The sequence below is a fragment of the Centruroides sculpturatus genome, unplaced genomic scaffold (genome assembly GCF_000671375.1).
Source record: "Centruroides sculpturatus isolate CEXI.00-Female unplaced genomic scaffold, Cexi_2.0 scaffold222, whole genome shotgun sequence".
In the NCBI taxonomy this organism is placed as follows: domain Eukaryota; kingdom Metazoa; phylum Arthropoda; class Arachnida; order Scorpiones; family Buthidae; genus Centruroides; species Centruroides sculpturatus.
This window is the reverse complement of record NW_019384483.1, coordinates 226452-250782: the sequence shown is the minus strand read 5'-3', so window position 1 is coordinate 250782 and position 24331 is coordinate 226452. Positions and strand designations below refer to the sequence as shown.

The window sequence follows — 24331 nt, the reverse complement described above, 5'->3', positions numbered from 1 at the left end:
TATGCTGCAATTTCTCTTATTGACTTGCCTTGTGATTTATAGGCATCAATCTGCTCTTTTTCATAATCAGATAAATTCTTTGTTCTACCCATTTTAGAACGTTGAACAACGTAAAAAATTTGTATTACAATTAGATATGTAAGCTGATTTGTATAATTCAATGCTTGAAACTAAACCATTTTCTATTTAACTCACGAAATGAGTGCCTGTCCGGATAAAAATGTAACAGTTTTTTTGTACATGATTTTGAAAAATATTATTTTCAGTGACAAAATGTTAATGTTTGATTGAAATTCTTATTTTGCAGTGTGGAAACAAGTAAATCCATGTTATTTTTAATAAAACATTTGTCATTTAATGCAGCAAATTTGGGTTTCACTTTAATTTTTTCGTGTCCGTATAAATTTGAAACACACCTTAGTACTTAAGTACGTAAAAATTTATTACATTTCATGTTGTACGAGGGCTTTACCCAATTCTCGAACCGTGTTAGAGTGAATCCGTGCTATAGAAGAGCCGTGTTATACGGGGGTTACCTGTATATATTAAGAAACTATTCGTATTTTAAAATACAAAGTATGTAAGTATTCAAAGTATTTACTAGAAGTAATAATTTGATCATAAATAATAATAGATTCTATATTCTTTATTTTTACTTTAATGTGATCTAATACTCTTTATGATGTGTAACCTTCGATAGTAGAATTAAAAAATGAATACGATTAAAACATATAAAGCATTTAAATTTAATTGTTAATTTAGAATATACAAAAATAGTATTAATAAGTTCAGTAAGGCGTCGAAAATCCGGACTCTAAAATATAAGATACGTGAAAGTTAGAATTTTAAGCACAGTACTGTAAACGCCAAATGTACTGTAATTTAAGTTTAGGTGTTCTAAGTTTAAGGCAGTATTTCACAAGGAATGCAGGAATACTTACAAAAATTCAAAATATACTTTTCAGAATCATTATATTTAAACAAAAAATGTACTAATAATTATTTCAAAATTAAAAAATTACGAATTCTGAATGAATGTTAGAGCATGAACAAGATAAGAGAGAAAGAACGTCAACAACGAAGTTACCATTGAAAGGGTTATTTTATATCCATTTTTCTATTGCCGAATCCGGATTTTCGACATTTCACTGTATTAAACTTATTATAATTTTACTTCAGAAATTTAATATTGGAAATCCAATATTCGACAACGGATTGGTTATTTTGGGAGATGAAGATTGGGAAAGAATCCGATGTATAATGAGCCCAACTTTTACTAGCAGCAGAATGAAACAAGTAAATAAATTCTTACATCTTTTCATTTTAACTTTTTGTTTTAATTTTCCAGTAATAATTAATAAATTCAATTAATCTGTGGAGATGAATAAGTGATGCAAGTAGTGAGATTTTTTTGAAACGATTTAATATTTATAACCATTTAGAAAAATAATGGATACTTAAGCATCTCATAAGAAGGTAGCTTCTTTTAATAAATGCTTGATATGAAACGATATTGAGTATACTAAAATTTATTTATATAGTGATCAACTTTGCTTTTACTGTTTTATATCTAATTTATTTTAAAAGATCATAATTATGCCATCTGCTTTTATCATTTGTTTTACAAAAGTAATAATATACAGGGAGGGTGTCCGGCTTATGAGTTTAATAAAAGAACAATTTATAATTTGCATTGTATTTTTATCGCACTTGTAATCAGCTTATATTTTATGTTGATATTTGTAGCCATTTATGAGAAATGCCATTTTTTGGCGCTGCGATTACTAACACATGAGCAGAATAGCAAAATAGATGCTCCAGTCACTGCATGTTATCACCTGGTCAAGTTATTTATACATGCTGCAACTTATGCTATCCTTCAACTTCCTCCTGGCATCATTGTTCAATAAAGACATTTTTTAGGGAGTATTCCAGACAGTAGATTGGTTCTTATTCCACTAAACTTTTTCCTGTGAGATATTGTAATAATCAAGAGTATTATATATCTGTGCATAACTTCAATGATGTGAGACAGAATCTCTCAAGCTATGGACAATGTCACGCGTCGTATGCTATGAAATCCGTGGATAAAGTAGAATACAAGTTGGACATCTGGTTCGCCACTGTTGACGCACATATTTAAGTCTGTTTGAATGCAAAAGAGAATCGACAAGAGTTTTTTGTTACTAGAAGACATTTTCATTATATTGTTATAATAACTTTTAAATTTACACGCGTTTCTTTTATTAGACATCTAATCCGCACACCCTGAATTTGTATGGTTTGCATGAAAATATACATGATCGCAACTTTCTAATTTTTTTTTAAATATACGAATTTTGTTGTTTTTAAATAACTGATTTATATTATTTATTTCCATCTGTTTTTGAGACTAGTAAACTTATTTTTATTAAACAAACAAAAACTTGAATTATCTCCAAAGTTCGAGGTTTTTCGTTACAATGAAAGTTATCATAGTATTAGTATCATATTTGTCTTATTAATTGAGTTATGTAATTTTGTTGTAAAATAGATAATTAAATTTGATGTATAACTAATATACTTTAAAAATTTTTCATTAGAAATAAATACAAAGATAAAATCGAAAATATTTAATATGAATAGTAATTTTTCAAGCTATTGAAATAACAGGAGTTTTATATAAATTTAATAACGTAATAAAAAATAATGTAATATATAGTCCAATAATAAATATATAATTTATAAAGAATTTATTAATTTTTTGCATTTATTAACGTAGAATTTTTTCAGATGGCATATTTAGTAAAAGAATGTGCGGAGAAATTCACAGAGAATTTGAAAAAAATGGTTTTATCCAATGAAAATCAGTCTATCGATTGTAAGAGGTAAATTAATTATAGCTCTTAGTATATTATGAATGAATTAATAAAATTCTATTAATTTAATTTAGTTTTAGTAATTTTAGTAATTTTATGAAAAATTATATGTAAAATTTTCAAAATCATTATAAACAGATGCTATGAATTCAGCACAATTTCAACATATTAGAGATGAAAAATATTTTCACTATTAACATAGTCTGCATAACTTCTATCTCTACTTGACTTTCAATGCAATCGATTTTTTAACAGAGATGGAAAGAATGACGCTTCGATTCTAGTTGTTCAAGATAAATTATTATGATTGGGTTTATGGAACCCATGAAAACGCGAAATTCTTCCGTTGTGATCCGTTCTACTGTAATTTATATCTTACGATTGAACGAGAAGTGATAACAACCCGGAGAAGATTCAAAAAAGTGAAATTCAGAGGAAAAAGGACTCTAATCTTGTCATAAGCCGGACGTCTGTTCGTGTGGACCGTGACACAGACGCTTACGGTTTAATTAGAATAATACTGAAGTTTTGTTTATTTTACTAAATTAACAAACAGTGCTTATATTCTGTTTATTTTTATAAAAGACAACATATAATAAAATAAGGATCGACCACCGAACGGGCATTTGTTCGGTGGTCGTTCCTTATTTTATCCGGAAATTCCTGATTTCCTAGTGGACCAGTTCCCCAGTGATCATATATAATTAGGAGATTGAGCGAAAACAATTCTATTTACATTCGTTACTCAATTATCTTACCTGTCGTCTTATGCCCTTTTTGTATTCTTCCTTGCTTTTCGTATCCTATCGTCGTTTATGACAGATCGAATTTTTAAAATAGCCAATTAGAAATAGAAACGGTATGATTTATCATCCGAATACTTCACGAGGAAGAACATGAAACCATGTAAGCTACTGAATTACTCTGGATTTGGTCGCTAAACAGACTGTTCGATTTCACGGCCAGAGCCAACAACAGAATCATTCAGAGAGGTCCTGAATTACGTAAACAAACTCAAGCAGTTTCATATCAATAGAAAAGACACAGTAGTGAAAAAACTAGCATGCATAGTCTAAAGCAGATTGCTACAGTCAATTGTAGAAACACAAATATCTGAATATTTTTAAAAGTAATATTCATCATTTTATGATTATTCATCACTCATATGTTTAATTATTATTGTTTTCATGGTGTGTATTATATGTTTGTAAAAAAAAAATGGTACAGGCTACATTTAAAGGTATTTTTCAAAACCTCTATCGAGTGAACAGATCTCTAAAACGGACAGTTTTCGGTCTTGAAGCTGTTCTTCAAAAAGAGGTTTAACTATACTATATATCTGGCATATAATCATGTGAATAATTATATGCCAGATCATCGAAAATTAATATTTGTCATTCGGAAATAAGTCTTTTTTATGGCTTAATTTTGTGGACCTTTAGCTGCAAATTACTTGTAGAGCAATGAATACTATAGATGTATATCTAGAGTGGGTACTATAGTTTTTTGTATTTTGTATCCAAGAAATTCGATACGTTTTAAATATTTTTAAATTTTTATATAATTTTAAGAGGAAGTTTGTCCATATGAATTAGTTAATTTAAAGCTTAAAACAATTGTTTATACTCAAACAACAAGTCAAACAACATAAATGTAATACAGTTTTATTTTCAAATACAGTATGTTTTAAATGTAAAATAAATAATGATTGTAATTTAATTATTTACAGTTTATTATTAAGTATTTATTTTATTGATGTAATCGCTTCCACTGCATTTGGAACAAAACTGAATTCTTTAGAGGATCCACATAACAAATTTGTTTCAAAAGCAAGAAAGGCATCTAATATAGATGGTTCTATTCTCCTTGCGCTTTTCTGTAAGCCTAATTTATTAAATTAAGTTTTATTTAAAAAAATTCTATAATTTCATTAACTTTTTAAATATTCAGCAACTAATTTCGATAACACAATTAAAAGAATTTTTATTATTTATTGATGTTTATTAAAACTTTAATAAAATAATAATATAAATTGTAATTCGTTTGAAGTTTTGCATGAACATTTTTTTTAGGATTTATATTTTGTCGCCGTAAGGGATTATCACTTGAATATAATTAGGATTTTCGTCCACCCCTTATTATAGCAAAATTATGTGATAATCCAATAGTAATGCAAAGCCTCGTATAATATTTAATATACAGTTAACTCTCGGTATTCGGATATTTGGTATTTACGCTTTTGCTTATTCGCTATTGAAAAGTTGAGACCAACCATACGACTTTTCGTCCACTTACGTATCCACGACTTACTTTTACAATATTTCAGTATTTGTAAGAAACGAACTCCGTAATACCGTATTTTTACATTTTTTGACACAACTAAGCAAACTTCAGTAACTAGTGCACTACCAAACTCAATCACCGCATTTAGCAACAATGTCTTCTGCGAAATCGTGCTTTACACGACAAAGTTTATCCCACAATTACGTAAATACAGTATAAATTATACTGTATTTACATAATTAAGTATCGAATACCCATTCTACATTTAACATAAGTATCTATTGATTTGATTTAATAGACTTGTGCTAAGGCAATAGACGGATTAAAGCATATTTAATTAATTTATTTTTATGCTTCGGTTAGATATATACAGTATATTCTTTAGGTTATTTTGTAATGAATTGGAAGGTCTAATTTAAATTTTACTGTTTTTATGGTTACCTATCGAATTTTATATCAATGTAAATTAAACTTTAAAAACGTGCCCCACATCTAGAGATGCAAGTTAGCACTACTCATTTGATACTCCACACTAATAAATCACTACTTGTAGGCCTAATGTAAAGACGCCATCTCTTATGTCGAGTAATGTCTACCTTTAATAATGTCTACTGTCTAATGTCTAACTTTAGTAGCAAAATACTTAGTATTAATTATTAAAAATAGCATATTTCTAGTCCGAGTATTTAAAACGATCGTTTGTCTACGTATCTATAATGATTTTAACATAATTAAACATTTAAAAAATTGACAGGACGAATTTAGATTTACAAAAAAATATCTCTTGGTAGATTATACATACTGGATGAGTCTATTTTATTCAGTTCTATTTCTAATATATTAGAAATATACTTTTGTAAATAATTAAGCATATTAATAAAATAAACCTTGGTTTTTATTTGTTTATTGAATCATATGTAAAAGTTTAAATATTATATAAACAATAATATGCTTCAGTTCAGCCAAATTGGATCGACCCTCAGAAACTTAACTCGGTTTTTACTTAAGTATTTTTTTTTTTTTTTTTTGGTATTTTCAACGAATGTAATCCTCGCGAATATCGTGAGTTAGCTGTATCTTAATATAAGTTGTAGTTTTAAAATATCACATAGTAAAATATATGATTCGTATAAAATAAAATTGATTTTTAATTTATTTTAGTTTTATTTCCAAAGATAATGAAAATTTTCAAAGTAGATCCTTTTGCTGGTACAATCGACTTTTTCAAAGAATTTGCTTTACATGTTATGAAACGACGTGAAGAAGAAAAGACGGTATATTTTATTTCTAATTTTCAGAAGCAGTTTCAATTTTACTATTATTATTTATATTATAGTGGTGCCTTGTACTTCGAATATAATTCGTTCCAGGAGGCCAATCAAACTCTGAATTGTTCGAAGTCTGAATTAACTTTTCTCATTATGAATAATTGAAAGTGAATCCGTTCCAGCCCTTAAAAAATTATCAATTTTGATAAACTTAAACACAACATAAGGTAAAAATAACACAATTACGTACCTTCAATAATAAATTAAAACGTAAAAATAATAATAAATAAAATACGTAAATAGCGCATAATAAAATGAAATGAAAATCGCATTTTCTCTACCTTAATGAGAAGTGATGTTATCCTGTTTCTTAATTAATTACGGTGACTATACACCTGCTTGGCTTTCTCATAAATAATCCTCTCGGAGGTGATATCATCAGTCAATTGTTTGCCATTTATCCACAATAGAAGGGAGTTTTTCCGTCTCCTCGATTATATGCGATTTCCTAGAGGTTAACGTAGGAAGTATCGGAAGTTGACCGTCTGTCTCTCTCTAATCTATCGTCTCTTGCAGAGTAGATTGTTTGACAATCGAGGCAAATGAGTTCGAAATTTTGTTCGTGAACCGATTTGTTCGAATAGCGAGGTTTGACTGTATAACGAAACATTAAAAATAAAGCGAAAAAAGCACAGAAAACACGATCTTAACGCGAGATATATTTTCTAGGGACGTCCCGATATTGCCGATACAGATACCGGTATCAATACTTTCCTCCCACTGATTTCGTTACATTTTTCATAGACAGGTAAGATTCTATCAAAATTGGATTATACAGACCAGTGTTTCTCAACGGGGGCGATATCGCCCCCATGTGGGCGTTTTTCCATGTTCAGGGGGCGAATAGCAACAATTTATATTTGTGGGGGGGCGAAAAACAATTCTCTGGGCGATATAGTAAAACATTATATTAAGAATAATTAGATATTTTATTCGTTATATCGTACAATAATTAAACAAATAACATTATACTTGTCACTAGTCTATTTAATGCAGTACGAATTTGGCGTTAACCTTGTCCCTCGGCATCGGAATTTTGTAGTGAAGGGGGCGACGATTCGTTAGAGGTTGAGAAACACTGATACAGACAAATCCAAAACCAAAACCAAACCTTGCACTATTTCTGGTTAAGTTAAACTTATATAATCAATATTAAAAACCAAAAATCAATAAACTGATTACAAAAAATTTCATTTTCAGAATCTATATAGTTTCACATTTCTCGGCTTTTTGCATGTCTCGGAGTGTAATTAATTGTTTTTAAGACATAAAATAAAACTTGAAATCGAATGATATAAATATTTTTTTTTTTAAGTAAATTAATATGTTCTGCAACCTCCAAAATAACAATGTTAATAATTCTGTGTGAAATATGTATAAAAAATTACTTTTGAATTACGTAGAAATTTTCAGAAATAGAAAAAATTTATTCAAGTTTGTTGGTAACTGCTTATAATTATAAAAAAAGCCTTTAAATTGAGTTGAAAATAAAAAAAAACAATAAATTTAGATCAAACTTCTTAAATAGAAGGTAATTTTCGTTTTTTAAATAAAACATAACATAAAATTTTATTTTAAATTTGTATAATAAGATTTTTAAAAGCAAAGATGGTCGATACTCCGATCACTCGATCTAGATCTTATTAAGAGAAGACGGATGTTATGTGTTTTCTCACCTGTAGCCTCGAAGATTAATAGTTCGTTTTCGAGATGCGTTGTAGTACTTCTTTTGCTCTCTAGTATTCTTGATTTGTTTACCTCGGCTGCTTTAATAGCGGCATCGAGCTTATAACCCGATAATTCGGCAGTTCGTTTGGCTTTAATAATTGTGTTTATGAAGAAAAACTTCTTACTCGCATACTTTGTACTTTTTTGTATCCTTGTCCAATTCACACAACCTGGCATAATGCAGTTATTGATGATACTGAGCATGGTTAAAAATTAACACAACAAAAACACAATTATTCCAGATATTACATGTTTTGACAAGTAAAGAATTTTCAGAGTCCTGTCACAAATAGGCTATATATTGACTATTAACAATCTGTGAAATGCCATAACAAGTAAAAATTTAAAAAACTAATAAGCAGACTTAAAACTAATAAACACAAATGTATTCTGACTCTTTATGGGTTAATTATACTTTCTATTTGCAAAATTTTCTCAGCTTTAATATGTGGTATAAGAAAAAAGTGAATTTTTAAGAAATTTGCGAGATTTTACTGAGTGAGAAAATTTTCCGGAATATTTCCCGGGTTAAAAACAGCCTGGATCCCGTTGAAGAAACCCTAATATAAAGTATGCTTAGAGTTCAGATTACTATTTATAAATAATTCACCAACTACTGTATTTGAAAAACTTGAAAATTTATTAAAATATCATAACAATACTGTATTCGTAACGTTCAGTTTATATTAGAAATCAGTTTTAATAATAACTATCTAGAATAAAGCATGTTATATATTAAAATTTTAAATTACACAAAACTTTTCCAAATCAAGCCACAGACCGAAGCGACAGCTGGCAAGATTTCCAGATTCGATATGCGATACCGATATCGTCAGGTATCAATACTTTAAGATCGATACCGATACTGGAATCGATCCTTCTGTGGTATCGGAACGTCCCTAATGTTTTCGCAGCGAAAGCGAGAGATGACTTGTGCAGACAACGGATGGCGTTAATGCAGCGATTGCATTTTTTCACTGCGTGCGCAGTTCGAATATAGAAACACCGTTCGAACTCCGGGTCGAATGTCTCTTGAATTTAGAGTTCGAACTCTAAAACGTTACATTATGGATAAATGGAAGTATAAGGTACAACTATGTTTACATTATTTGCCTTTAAAATTTTTATATGCTCTAAATTACGGTATATTCTAAATTGTTAGATTATACTATAATTTATCTTCATGCAGAAAACAGATGATTTTCTTCAATTATTAATGGATGCTCAGAAAGGCATCTTAGAAATTTCCCCAGAAGATTCTAGTGAAACGAATGATAAAGATGAATCCAATTTCAAAACGTTACCAAAACATAAAAGTATGTTGCTACTTATGTCTGTATATTCGTACATATGTGCTCTATGTGCATTGTTGAAATAAAATAATAAGTATTAAATTAATTACAGCTATGAGTTTGGATGAAATGCTGGCTCAATGTATATTATTCCTTTTTGCCGGAAGTGAAACAACTACCAATACTTTAGCGTTTATTATATATCACATGGCTTTGAATCCTGAATGTCAAAACAAGTTAATTGAAGAAATAGACGAAGTTAATAAGAATAATGTAAGTGAAGTTATAAATAATTACTTAATGATCTATATATTTATTAAATACAATTTACTTGACTATAAGAAATTTTCACTATTTTACATTAAAACTTATAAATAGGGTTAGCAAAATATCTTCCTACACTAAAAAAAATATGAGAAAATAGTTGCCTAAAGTATTTTGTATTTAGGAAGTTTATCAGGAAGCTAAAATAAAAGGTTGAAAATTTGCATAATTAAGTTTGAAAGATTCTAGTAATGTACTGTACAAGTAATTTAAAAATATGTATAATGAAACTAGCGAAGAAAAGTAATCTTTAATTTAACAAATCAAATACGCTAAACATGTGATATTGCAATTCTAATCTTTTGTCTATTTTCCTTATCATGTCTTAAGTCTGATGTCTTAAAATGGTAATTTTCGGGAAAAAGTTTTAAATTAAAACTTTCGTGAGAAAATAGGTAATTATATTATTTGAACAACACTGTGAAATATCATACTGAGAAATTGGATTGTTTTTCATTATAATGGAAATGTTGAATAAAATACATTTTCATATGCTAAAACTGTCAGTAATGATTTATACATTTATTTTCATTTTGAAATTAAATCGTTTAGGGTCTAATATAAATATAATATTTCAATTTAACTTTACTATTTCTTTTCAAAATGGAATTTTAATATTGTTTTATTTCAATTTGTTACATAAAGAAATATCAGTTTATATTTAAAATTAAAATTTAATTTAATTGAAATTTAGACTTATTTCAACCTAGTTTCATATTTGTTTTAAAATGTCACAAGCATAAATAATTATCATTATTCCTGAACCAACTAATTATATTTTTGAATTTTATAGAAAGAAATTAACTTTGATGTACTTTTTAAAATGCAATATATGGACGCTGTTGTCAACGAATCGTTCAGAAAGGAACCAATTGGAATACAGTAAGATAATATGAAATAATGAAATAGTTATATATAGTAATATTTAGGTACAGGTACCACACATTCAGCAAAACTCTTGTTAATGTTTTCCGGATATTTAGGCCTATATGTCAGTACAATATTTTAAACAAAACGATATGTTGCACAAGTCATGAACTGCATTACAAATAAAATTTCCAGAATGTCAGAATCACCAGTAACATTCACTGTTAACAGAGGAAATATGTATATAATTCGTCTCTGTAATCCAAAAATTTNTATTAATTAAATATAAAATTACTTACAGCTATGAGTTTGGATGAAATGCTGGCTCAATGTGTATTGTTTCTTTTTGCTGGAATTGAAACAACTACCAACACTTTAGCGTTTGTTGTGTATTACATGGCCTTGAATCCTGAATGTCAAAACAAGTTAATTGAAGGAATAGATGAAGTTGGCAGAAATACTGTAAGTGAAGTTATTGAAATTATACACATAATAACAATTACACATAATAATTTATAACAAATATATTAGGTCACGCATGAGAAACGCTGGTATAGATCATTAAGTAACTATTTATCTGACGAGTGGGTGAAACATCCCCCGCCCCAAAAAAGCTCGACAAGTTCGCTCAAATGTTTGATGTTAACTATTTTTTTCGATGCAAAGGGGTTGTGCATCACGAATACTTACCTACGGGCCAGACAGTCAACACGAATTACTACCTGCGGGTTATGAAACGCCTAAGAGACAGAATCAGGCGAAAACGGCCCGAACTACATAGTTACTTAATGATCTATACCAGCGTTTCTCATGCGTGACCTAATATATTTGTTTGTGATGATTCTGCAACCCAAGTGTCTATGAATTTTTAATAACACCTGGTAAACAAAAACACTTACTTCAATTTCAGTTTTTATTATTGAAAATTAACTAGTAAATAATGCAAGACTGATAATTGTAAATAAAACAGACTGTGTTCAAAATTATTCGGAAGTTTATTTTACTTTGAAAAATATTAAGATTTTTAATAAACTTTCATTAAATTACATAAATAATTTATAGAATATACAGATTGTTTTAATAAACTTACTTAAAGAACCTTTTTTAAATTGTATTTTNCCCCAAAAAAGCTCGACAAGTTCGCTCAAATGTTTGATGTTAACTATTTTTTTCGATGCAAAGGGGTTGTGCATCACGAATACTTACCTACGGGCCAGACAGTCAACACGAATTACTACCTGCGGGTTATGAAACGCCTAAGAGACAGAATCAGGCGAAAACGGCCCGAACTACATAGTTACTTAATGATCTATACCAGCGTTTCTCATGCGTGACCTAATATATTTGTTTGTGATGATTCTTCAACCCAAGTGTCTATGAATTTTTAATAACACCTGGTAAACAAAAACACTTACTTCAATTTCAGTTTTTATTATTGAAAATTAACTAGTAAATAATGCAAGACTGATAATTGTAAATAAAACAGACTGTGTTCAAAATTATTCGGAAGTTTATTTTACTTTGAAAAATATTAAGATTTTTAATAAACTTTCATTAAATTACATAAATAATTTATAGAATATACAGATTGTTTTAATAAACTTACTTAAAGAACCTTTTTTAAATTGTATTTTTCAAATTGTAAGATTTTGTCAATTTTATTTTGTATACACACACACTCACACACAACACACAACACACAAAAGAAATTTAAAAAAAACATTATAAATCTGCATATGCAGATTTATAATGTTTTTTTTAAATTTCTTTTGTGTGTTGTGTTATTAATGTTTTTTTTAAAATTTCTTTTGTTTTCTTTAAATTTCTTAATACTTAAAAAGATATTTCCTTCAATAAACAAGGACGTATTACAAAGCCATTGCAACTCAAATAACTTTATGACAATTACCTTACATAAAATATCTATTTTGATGTTATTCAAAACAGAAAAGAAAAAAATCATTTTTATATATGCAGATTCTATAATCTTAACTTTATTACTAAATGATAATAATAATTATAAGAAAAAAGTTATTAAATGTCTTCAGTACTTAACGATGCATCTATTGTTCTTAGTACTGTACTTGTATTATTAAAATATTCTATAAGTATTACAAGTATTTCTACGGAAGGTAGTATCATTTCGTGACCCATTAAAAGTTGAACACGGCCCAATATTGGGTCACGATCCATAGTTTGAGAAACAGTGATTTATACATTTAATAAATACATCAATTAAATTAAAATTGAAATTACATCTTTTTTCAACCTACTTTCCATTTATTTTAAAATACCAGAAGCGTGGATAATTATCATTCTTCCTGAACCAATTAATTATACTTTTAATCTTGCAGAAAGAAATTAATTTTGACGCACTTTTTGAAATGCATTATATGGACGCTGTTATCAACGAAACGCTCAGAAAGAAACCCGTTACAGCGCAGTAAGAAAAATTTTACTATTTATAACTAATACATTATTTAATATTAATTACAGACATACCCAACAGAACGTCTCTGGTTAACGCTTTCCGGATATTTAATTAGGAGAAATTTATATTTATATTTAAATAACATTTTAAACAAAACGTTATGTTGGATGAATTTTGAGTGTCATTCTAAGTGAAATTGGTACAAGCTCAGAATCACCAAAAAAAAAAAAAATGCAGTGAATATCAATGAAAATAGAGGGAATTTGCATCTCTTATGATGCTGCGCTGGAAAATATATTAAAGAATCATCTTCACAACACCTATGAATTCTGAACACACTCTTGTGACATTACTAACAGAAGTCAATCAATTTTTATATTTTCAGAGATATTGGACACATTGTTAAAGCTATGTTGTAAGTTTTTCTTGTTTTTATTGTAAATTTTTGTCTTCGTTTCTTCCAACAAAATTTTTTGTTTGTGTTTTATTTGCCAAGCTTCATCGTAAAACCAACGTTTATGGGATTTTTATGCAGATGTTGATTTTACTGCATGAAAGCAAATGTTTGTTAATAATACACATCCTTTACGAACCTTTCTATCAGTGAATATAATTTCATTAATTAAATTAAAAAATAATTTTATTTTTTTTTAATTTTGCTTTCTTTCTGCCTAACTAGCCAGTATTTTTTTTTCTGTTTAAATAAAGGAATGGCTGATAGGCAAGTATGTTTGTCATTCTTTCGTTTCATATTAGCTCCTTTTTTATCAGTAAATAATCTAATCAATTTTATTTTAATTTCATTTATAATTATTAAGTTGATAGTTACAATAAAGTAGACCACCCCTATAACCCGTAGATACGTTCCACGTTATACGAATTTCACGTTGTAAGAATCCTTAAATACATGAGCCAATCGTAGCCCGACACGTGTGAAGTTTACGGACTACGGCTGTTTGAAAGGTTTTCTTCCATAAAATTAATCGATTCTTAGCTAATTTCACTCAACATTTCCAAAATACGTATAATTTTTTGGGAACAATCCGTATAAACTATGCTATAAACAAAAAATTGTAGGATTACTTACCGAGTGTGTACCGTTCGACGACGCCATTGCTTAAGCTTGTTTTCGTCGCGGAGCAGCGCACCAAACGGCGGCCGCAATTTCTGATAAGTTATTTTTCTGCGAAAAATTCGTTGAACTTTGGAGACGTCATTAATATAAATAATTTTAATGGTCGTTGAATAAGAAATGTTTCTTTCACAATAAATGTATAAAATTACAGTACTGTATTAGACTTACAGTACCTAATTTACATACTGTACAGACGATAGTAAACTCAACTTACTCGCCTAAACTCTCCGTAGCGTGGCGCTGGACGGCGGAAAGTATATATATAATTATAATAAAGTTAAAATAAATTAAGTTAATATATAATTATATATACAGTACCTAATTTATATATAATACTGTACAGACGATAGTAAACTCAACTTACTCGCCTAAACTCTCTGTATCATGTAAGTGTTCGGCTGCTCGTCTACTATTGGTCCAGAGTCGACCAATCCTGTCGCGACACGAGTCGGCGACGACGTTTTACGAGTCCCCTTTTAGCGTTTTTATACGAATACTGTCGCAATTTTTTCGCCACGTTATAGAAATCTCCATTATAGGAGTCCGCGTTATAGGGGGTCTACTGTATTGTGTATTGGGGATGTACGTAGATTTTTTGCAGCACTTTATTATTATATATAGTGAATATAAATGGGTAACCGTATTATACCAAAACAATTTCAATCATAAAAATAACAGAAAATCTCATTCCTATTTACGAATTTATGAATTACGAGAATTTTTTCAGAAACTAAATCATGTACAGTGTAAATCGTTGTTAGTTGTTATAATTGTTTTATCATAGATTACAATGTTTGGTTTTATAAATAGCTAAATATCTTTATGATGAAGAAATATGTAAATATACTTGACACATTATTTGGGTATAACATTAAAAAAAGTACAATTAGTAATATTTTAATGGCCTGATATGGCGTATTGCATTCGAAAACTACAATATTATTATAGTATATCGATTTTCGGAAATTGATATTATGGAAATCAATATATCGTATTACGGATTTAAATTTAATATTTCGTATAATAAATTAAATATATCTTTTAGATTAATCAGAGAATGCACAGAAGAATACGAATTATCTGAAATATGCTTTAAAGTACCAAAAGGTATGAGTATCGCTGTTCCTGTTTATTCAATACATCACGACAGAGAATTTTATCCAAATCCAGAAAAATTCAATCCAGACAGGTAAGTCTGTAATTATTTTATAATCTATACCTATTGTTCATATATGAATCTTTACAAATTAATATTTACAAAACACTATTGTAGATTTCTGCCCGAGAATCGAAATTCTATTTTACCATATACTTATCTTCCGTTTGGAGAGGGACCGAGAAACTGCATTGGCATGCGATTCGCCATTATGGTAGTAAAAATGCTTGTATTTCATTTGTTCCGTGATTTTCGAGTTCTTGCAACGGAAGAAACAAAGGTATATTTGTCTTTAAACTTTTATTCGTTTTTCAACAATGAAAAATTGTTTCTAGAATTGCGTTAATTAGGGGAAGGTGGTGCAAGATGGGGTCATGGAGTAAAACGGGGACGTCTGTTTATTTATGGTTAATATGATTCTATCTAGCTGTTATTTGAGAACTAAATGTCTACCTCGAAAGAGATCACGGGACGAGAGAACGTCCGAATCGCTCTCTTTGTTTGGAAGTAAGACAGTTTTTCATGCTTCAGGAATACTTCATCTAATTTTATGCCTGCTAAAAAGTTTCTACAAAGTAAGTTTCAATGTGAACTTTTACATTACCTTTTAGATGAAGATCTTATGGTATTCCCAAGTAACATTTAAGACTGTAATTGTTTAGTTTTGAAATGAAGTTTACCTGTGTTTGCAGGCAGTATGAAAAGTGTACGTTGGGGACAAGATGGGATACCAGTCTAGACCCAGGTTGACCATGAATATGGCCTATGAATCCAGAAGTATTTTCGAAAGCAGACTTTATTGCTGCAGAGACGACGAACAGGCACTCTTCAGCAAGGGTAAGCCTAACAAAAGACAAATAACACAGAATGCCTTTATTGTGGAGGGTTATACTTTGTATCTACAAAGAGTTGGGCTAAGTGTAACCGTTGTAATAGAAAGGCACACTGTTCTTGTGCCAATATTGAAGAAAACGACAGTTTAACTATTTTAATTTGTCTTTCTTGTATATAAAAATAATATCCTTATCTTACCCCACGGGTGGGGCAAGATGGTGCATATACATATAATTTTAAATAATTAAATTTTCTTGTTTTTAAAAACGTTTTACAAGTATTAAATTTTGTAATATATATTACCAAATGTTGTTGCTGTGATCGCCATCTTATGACTTTTCAAATCTTAACGTTCTCAGCTTGCCCCACCTTTCCCTATATAAATTTACTCAAAATTTAATAAGTTTTTTTTTAATTTAAAAAAATCTATTATAATGTATAACGTAAATTACTAGATAATATTGACAAATATTATTTTAATTTAATTATCGGTCATTCTTTCACTAATTTTTTTTTCTTTTTTATGAAGAAACCTTTGGAATTCTTTAAAGGGCAAGGCGTAATTCAACCGAAGAAATTAATAGTTCAGTTAGAAAAAAGAAAATAAATTTTTAACTCAACAAAATTTCAAGTATAATCTAAAAATGATTCGTAAAGTAAACAAATATAAAATATTTTATACAAGAAACATATTAAATTAAAATTTTTAAATTTATTATTTCATCACTAATCTGTTTACTATACTATATAAAACGTTTTTGAAAATCTGCATTTGTGAGGTTTTACATATTGTAATAATGCTTTCACTGAAAATAAATATATTGACCAGACAGTCGCCAGGTAAGACATCAGCTTATTGGAGATTCGGATAAAAAGAGTATACTGTATATTCTAACATATTCCTATCGGAAGTTACGCGATGTCACACTTTAATACCATTCACAAAAAAATAGATTCGAACAAATNGTGATATAAATTGTAAAATACAAATTAATTTAATTGCTTTTAAACAAACTAAAGAGATAGGATTGGCCCATACATTACTTCTAATCAGAGAAAATTACACTTTCCATGCCATCTGGGAAAATTGACTTCCTAATAAATATTCACAACGTTTTTGAAAATCTGCATTTGTGAGGTTTTACATATTGTAATAATGCTTTCACTGAAAATAAATATATTGACCAGACAGTCGCCAGGTAAGACATCAGCTTATTGGAGATTCGGATAAAAAGAGTATACTGTATATTCTAACATATTCCTATCGGAATTTACGCGATGTCACACTTTAATACCATTCACAAAAAAATAGATTCGAACAAATAAAACGTAACCCTTATAATATATATTAAAAATCTCAACGTATTTTCTGAACGCATAAGTAATAACCAATATAATAATTTTTCGACTTATTTTTCAGGTAATATTAAAGAAAACTTTTGCTTTGACATGCATGAAATAAAATCATTTAATATTTGTAACGAAAATATGCAGGTAATAAATAATATATAGGCTATATACTGTGTGTTAGAAACCAAATATGAACTTTTTTCCTTTTTATTTTATTATTATTAATTTATACTGTAAAGGAAAGGAACGCTTGCGAAAATGATGACATATGCTCCTCTCGTAGAGTACTAGATTATACAAGCATAACAATCTGCCATTTTGAATCATAACGTTCGGTTAACCAAATATTGATAGATTCGTTTGCGTAAAATGTTTTATTATTAGTTAATTTTTTAAACTTATTATGTTCTTTTATTTTTTAATTAAATAATCTTTAATTTTTTATATTATGTTAACGGTTTAGATTAAAAAATAAAAAATAATAAACTCATGCAAAAATTTACTGATGTTCAGAAATTACACCGAATTATTACAATTTTTTTTATATAAAGAACTTTATTTAAATTATATCCGGGATTTGGTATTTTTATTTAGAGTTGTGTAAAAAAATTTTATGAAATGAATATTATTAATGTATATTGTGATATTATAATAAAATACAATATTAAATTTTCTGTCGTTTAATATTTTGTCTGTTTCCAAAACTTCGATGCGCTTTTCGTTTAATTTCTTTAAATTTACAAAAAGAAAAACCTCGGACAGATGTATAATGTAAAAGTAAATGTTTTGATCATATTACATGTTGGGATTCCCTGAAAGCAATTTATTAGTTTCAATAATAGTATTCATATTTAAGCTTGATGTTAGAAGATTGTAATTATGCTTCTGAATGAGTTCTTTAGTAATGACACAGTTTAAATGTAATGCAAAACACATAATTTAAACTACCTCCATTAGAGTATTTACTCACCAAAAAACTTTTATTTCAACCAGCAGCAGTTTAATTTTTTAATGTAAATTTGGTCAAACGTTTTCGACCTAATAATAACTCCTGCTGGTGGAATAAAATGATTTTTGATGAGTAGATTAAATTGTCCAGCTTTTGAAAGGTATTACGGAGCCATCAGAGTATCTTAATTTTTTTGAAGATAGATGTAATGTTTTCTAATTCTATGGTCAAAAATTTATAGGTTATAGCCTTTAATGCACTTCCGACAATATAATAAACACTGTATATTCAGAATTGAAAAACTAGAATTATCATCATTTATTAATAATGATTTCTGTTGTACTTTAGCTTGTACAGAATATTTTATTTTTAAATTTGAATAATTCAACAGAACTTTGTCACTATAACAAAAATAATTTGCATTTTTTGATGGTGATATAAATTGTAAATACAAATTAATTTAATTGCTTTTAAACAAACTAAAGAGATAGGATTGGCCCATACATTACTTCTAATCAGAGAAAATTACACTTTCCATGCCATCTGGGAAAATTGACTTCCTAATAAATATCCACAACGTTTTTGAAAATTTTTGGATAATTTTATAAAAGATAATGTTGTCAACAATAATCCAGTATATAAAGATTTAAGGTATTTAATAAATTGTTCTTCGAATAAAAATTCAGACAGGGTCAATTTCATATTTATAATTTCTTTCTTCATTGATTCATTTTCTTTTTTAAGATTAATTTTTTTTTTCAACTAAGAAATTGCTTGGAAATTCTTTTCTTCAATAATGAGGTTATCTTGGTGTGGTTGTATTCCATCCATATCTTATATAACAAATTATAGAGTTAATAAAGATAATGAAGTTTAATATATACAACTAAATATATTTATATAGTGAATTTAATTAAATTATAAATTTAAAAAACTAGAGATTAAATTACATTAAATGATATGTAAGTATGATTTAGCCTATAGTATAGATTGGTCTTGATAAATAACAATGTTGTTATATTAATGGAAGTAATATTTTAAGGTGTAAATAAAAAATTACTTTTTCCATGATTTGAAACCGTGTCGTATCTTTATATTATGCGTAATAACGATCACTTGTAACGATCGTTATTACGCTACATTGCGTTTATAAAACAAAAAAATTACTTATTTATTATTTGTTTGTATCACAGAAGTTATTTATTTCATACACGTTCTTCTTTCTACATTCTAGGACTCTAGGAATATTAGATACATCAAATAACGTAGGAATGGCATTTGCCGTTAATGCTATTCTGTTCAAATTCCTTTCCTCAAAGTGAACCTGTTATGATGTTCATAAAATTATTTTTAAACACTTCTTATTGAATCCATTTTATAACACTCCTTAACTTACTTTAACCTATATTATTTATTAAATTAAAATGCAAATTTACAAAGAAAACTTTTGAGTTATAAGATTCCCATTTTAGAAAACTGTTCCATTTTTATTAGATTTTAATAACATGATTCACAACTACGATTTTTTCGAAACTGTCATTGTGCACATGACAGACATATTTATGTTACATTTTCAAATTGAAACTCTTAGCAAAATTATATTTTAAGAACTGGATTAATTTTAGTAGTGAAATGAATTTACAAAAAATGTAAATACTGTATTTATATTGAACTTATCATTTCGGCTGCACATAAATTAACAGAAATGTAAGTTACCGAATTTCTCGAATATTAAATAACAACATAAAAATAAAAAGAAGAATTTAAATATATAGATATTAATTAATTAATATCACGAATTTATAATATTTGATAAACTTTTATTGTTCAGACATGATTCATAAATTTGTTAGGCCTAGAAACATTATTTAGTCTGACAAATATAATTATAAAAATAATAATGATTTACCTGATATGCACGACATATCAATATATAAACCTATATTAATATCAGTACGAAATCATAAAATTTATTACAAAATACATACGTGGCATACTTTCTACTTTGTGTTCAATCTGTCCTTCTCAAATTTATTAGCCTTATTTTTTTCGACGATTTTCATCACTTGGAAAGCGAAAAAACTCTATATACTTTTTGTCTTCTGTTATTAGAACAGTTTGGTGCAGAAAAACCTATCATGTTGTTGTTGAAAAATAAAATATAAATCAAAAAACCTGCTTAGTCAATACAAGCACGTGCTGGGTATCTCTAAATTGGATACAAAATGACTGATTGATATGCTCGTATATATATAGTACTTTAACCTCTCGTAAAAATTTGAGCGAGAAAGAGCGGCTTCCAGACCTTGTTAAAGTTTAAAGATGTTTTGTTACCTGTAGAGTGTTGTTAACGTATAGTTGTTAATAGACATTGGTATCAATATGAAAAATAGAACAATTACAGTACTCAAAGAAAACTACTTGGCGGCCTGATATACGACGTAAGTGGACCTTACAAGTATTAAATATTGAGGACTTATTCGGTTTACTTAACATTACACTGCGTATGTGTGATTATGGGGGAAAGTGGGTGTTGGATGTCTGCACAGGGACTTCCGGAATAAAATTTAAAATTAGACTTTATCAATAAATAATTCAATTCAATTATTTCTTTGGACTGCAATTTGAAAAAATTCTAGACCTTTAAATTCCCACTGTCATACGTCCGCTGACTGCCATTCCATAATCTCGAGAAGGAAGTTAGATAGATGAGAATCATTACAAAATATGGAAACAATTGAAGTATTTGGTCTCGTCTAATAACATATAAACTTCCGATGCAAACCAGAAATCACATTATTTCAATTCAAACATTTTCCCTGAAAGTAGTTAGATAGATGACTGGCACGACTCTATTGTTAAAAGAAAAGTATGATCTATAGACACAAGCCTCTACTAATTTGAGGTGAAAAGCATATGTTTTAATTAAATAAAAATTAAAAATATGATTAGAAATTGCAGCCCGACATTGTGATGATGTCATAATAAACAATTGCTCGTTTTTTATTATAATCCCGTAAAAATCTGGTTAAACCAGGTTTAAAATGTAAAGCACAGTAAAAATATCTAAATTGAGGTGTGAGGCCGGGACCACACACCCCCCTTTGGACAGAAACCGACTGTCGAGCTAAAATCAATATATCGGTGAATTATTACGTAAATAGGACCGGTGTGACCAAGGAACGGGATGCGAGACAATTTAATTGTCGCATTCCAGGCCTAATTGACAGATTCACGGTCGTCAATCGTGAGAACGATCGAGGAATCGACCGTCGGGGAAACTTTGGACGGTCACCTTACAGAGAGTTCAAAGCAGGTCCTGCTGACACTCCTGTGGAGGGGGCGGCGGCTGAGACAGCTTCCTCCTCTCCGGGACAGAAAAATAGACATTAGGTGACAATATACGGGACCGTCATCCGGGAAAGGGCTTGACCCGACTCCGGAGGGGAACGGCCCGGACGGGGTCATTTCGGCGACCCCTCGGCCCGAATCGCGTCCCTGGCAACAGACCAGGGATCAATAGAATCGCAGGGGACCAACATTCGGACCAACCAAAATCTCGGGATTTCGGATTTCGGGTGAGGAAAGGTGATAAAAGCTCGAGATCCCAAAGACACGGCGAGGTTGGATGTGAACAGTCAGGTTCGCTCAACTGGGGACGAGAGGCTAACGGACTAAAGACTTCCGAAGAAGGATCTAGGGACTGAGCTACCCGTCGCGGAGTTTCCACAAAAGACCCACCGAGGATCAACCTTCCACTTTGGGAACGACGAAGACTTGTGCGGCTACATCTCCGCCTCCAACGACAAGAGAGGAACCCTCTACGAGCAGCCCAGGAGAACCATTCCCGATACCTTACCAACGTGCCCTTGGAGGGAACTCCTTAGCGTTTGGGTCGACACTTTACGAGGGACCGACTGTGCTACTATTGTAAGCATGATTTCTAATCCAAATAAACGCGTTGAAATGGTAAATACGGTCTCTGTGTGAGTGTTTGCGTCCAGCAAACCGCGACCCCCATACGGAAAAGGCTTTCTCGTGTCATCCTGACAGATCACGGGCAAAGCGAGGGTCGTAACCTTTCACCTTAAGGGCGACCTCCATGCGAGTTTAGATTCGGGTACACCGCGTCCTTAAAAGGGAGACAATCCTCACGGTTGTGTCTTTCCCCACGGGCGCCCTCCTTACAGAGGAAACTTTGGAAAGTTGTGGCATAAAAATAGTGGAAGCAGATTTGACAGTAAGACTCAACACGTGAATAAATTGCATATTACACAGACTACAAATATAGGAAGTTTTGGAAGCAATGTCAACATGATAATAAATCCGAAGAATAAGCAACGTCACAGAAGTCTTCAAGCTTTGGCCTTAATGTCGTTGCACCTATATTAATTTCACTGAAGGAAGTTTGATGATTGAAGGATTTTAACGTTTAAAGTCATTTTCTTGCTTTTTTGTTTATAAAATTTTCAGAAGGTTTAAAGTGCAAACTTTTTCTCTTATTATAAATATAATACAAATAACTATGAAACTGTGAATGATTTTCACGTATATATAACTTATTATATTCAATTTTTAAAAAGTTTCTGATTATATGTAATTAATTAACAAACTTTTTAAAAAATAATCATATACTGTAGTAATATATGTTTAATAAAATATTGTATTGTACCGAAAGAAATGATGATAAATAAAAATTGATTATATTTAGCTAGAAATATCATCTTTTTTGTCAATAAATTGTAGTTGATAATTTTAATTAGCTTTAACGATGAGCGCTAAGAATTTAGTAATAAGAATAAAATTGATATTGTTCAAAGAACTTAGGCATAAAATAGTTTTCTTTCATACATATGAAGATTAAATTTTTATGAAAAAAATATTTTAAAATTCTATCAATTCAGAGAAGTAGAATTTAATTTAAATTAAATTCCATTTAAAAACTTCCCAAACATCCATTTAAGTTGATTCTGAAAACAAATATTAAAATACATTCATATATTTTTATTATTTTCTTACAAATACTGCGTATATATTTGTATAACATCGTAAAAAATCATTCAAAATTTGCTTCCTAGATGGCAATAGTTAAGTTGACCTACGGGATTCAATTACACAGGAAGTCCGACAAGTTGTTATAAAACATAAATTGTTACTGTACGAAATTACTTTCCTAGTTGTCAATTCACTTGTCTCGTGAACATCATGGAGTTATCAGAAATTTGTAACTATAAGTGGTTTATATTCTTTGTATTAGTGCTTCTTCTCTGTATTCTGTAAGTAAAAATTGTAATAATTCATTTTATTCTATAGTTGCCCGGTAATTATGAGTAGTGATGTTTTCTGATATATTAATTGCTATATCACACGTAGAACCTTATATTAATATTTATGACGTGATACTTGTAAAAGTTCTTACAGACTATTCATTAACGAATTAAATTAAGTAAATAATAATGTAATGACAATTTATTTTTTATTATACTCTTAGGCTTATAAAGTTGTTATTTATTTAGGAATTTCTTAACATAAAATTTATTTAATGTTATTCTTGAGTCGATCATTTACTGTCAAGAATTTCGTCTTGTTAGTTCAGTTTAATCAAGTGGACTTAAGTCAATTATCACAAGATAAATTTTATTCAATCTATTATACATATATATATAATAATTCTGTTTTAGTGACAGGAACAATATTAACAAATTATTTAATTAATATTTTTATGCTGAAATTATTATTTATTTATTTTCTTAATATTCTTTATATAACAGAAATATAATATTTATTAATAAAGTT

General features: G+C 29.1%; 2 protein-coding genes across 2 annotated transcripts in view; both read left to right on the top strand.

Annotated features, from left to right (window-relative positions):
- LOC111621506 (cytochrome P450 3A24-like) overlaps window positions 1–16858 on the top strand; it is a 39771-nt gene extending 22913 nt beyond the window's left edge. The window contains exons 8-18 of the mRNA XM_023363661.1: window positions 1180–1296; window positions 6317–6415; window positions 9387–9513; window positions 9602–9762; window positions 10607–10695; window positions 10876–10937; window positions 10982–11142; window positions 13035–13123; window positions 15292–15435; window positions 15520–15682; window positions 16766–16858. Coding sequence (XP_023219429.1) covers window positions 1180–1296; window positions 6317–6415; window positions 9387–9513; window positions 9602–9762; window positions 10607–10695; window positions 10876–10937; window positions 10982–11142; window positions 13035–13123; window positions 15292–15435; window positions 15520–15682; window positions 16766–16843 — 1290 coding nt within the window. The 3' untranslated portion in view covers window positions 16844–16858. The remainder of the gene's footprint in view (window positions 1–1179; window positions 1297–6316; window positions 6416–9386; window positions 9514–9601; window positions 9763–10606; window positions 10696–10875; window positions 10938–10981; window positions 11143–13034; window positions 13124–15291; window positions 15436–15519; window positions 15683–16765) is intronic.
- A 6797-nt stretch (window positions 16859–23655) lies between these two features.
- LOC111621513 (cytochrome P450 3A2-like) overlaps window positions 23656–24331 on the top strand; it is a 30217-nt gene continuing 29541 nt past the window's right edge. The window contains exon 1 of the mRNA XM_023363668.1: window positions 23656–23811. Coding sequence (XP_023219436.1) covers window positions 23741–23811 — 71 coding nt within the window. The 5' untranslated portion in view covers window positions 23656–23740. The remainder of the gene's footprint in view (window positions 23812–24331) is intronic.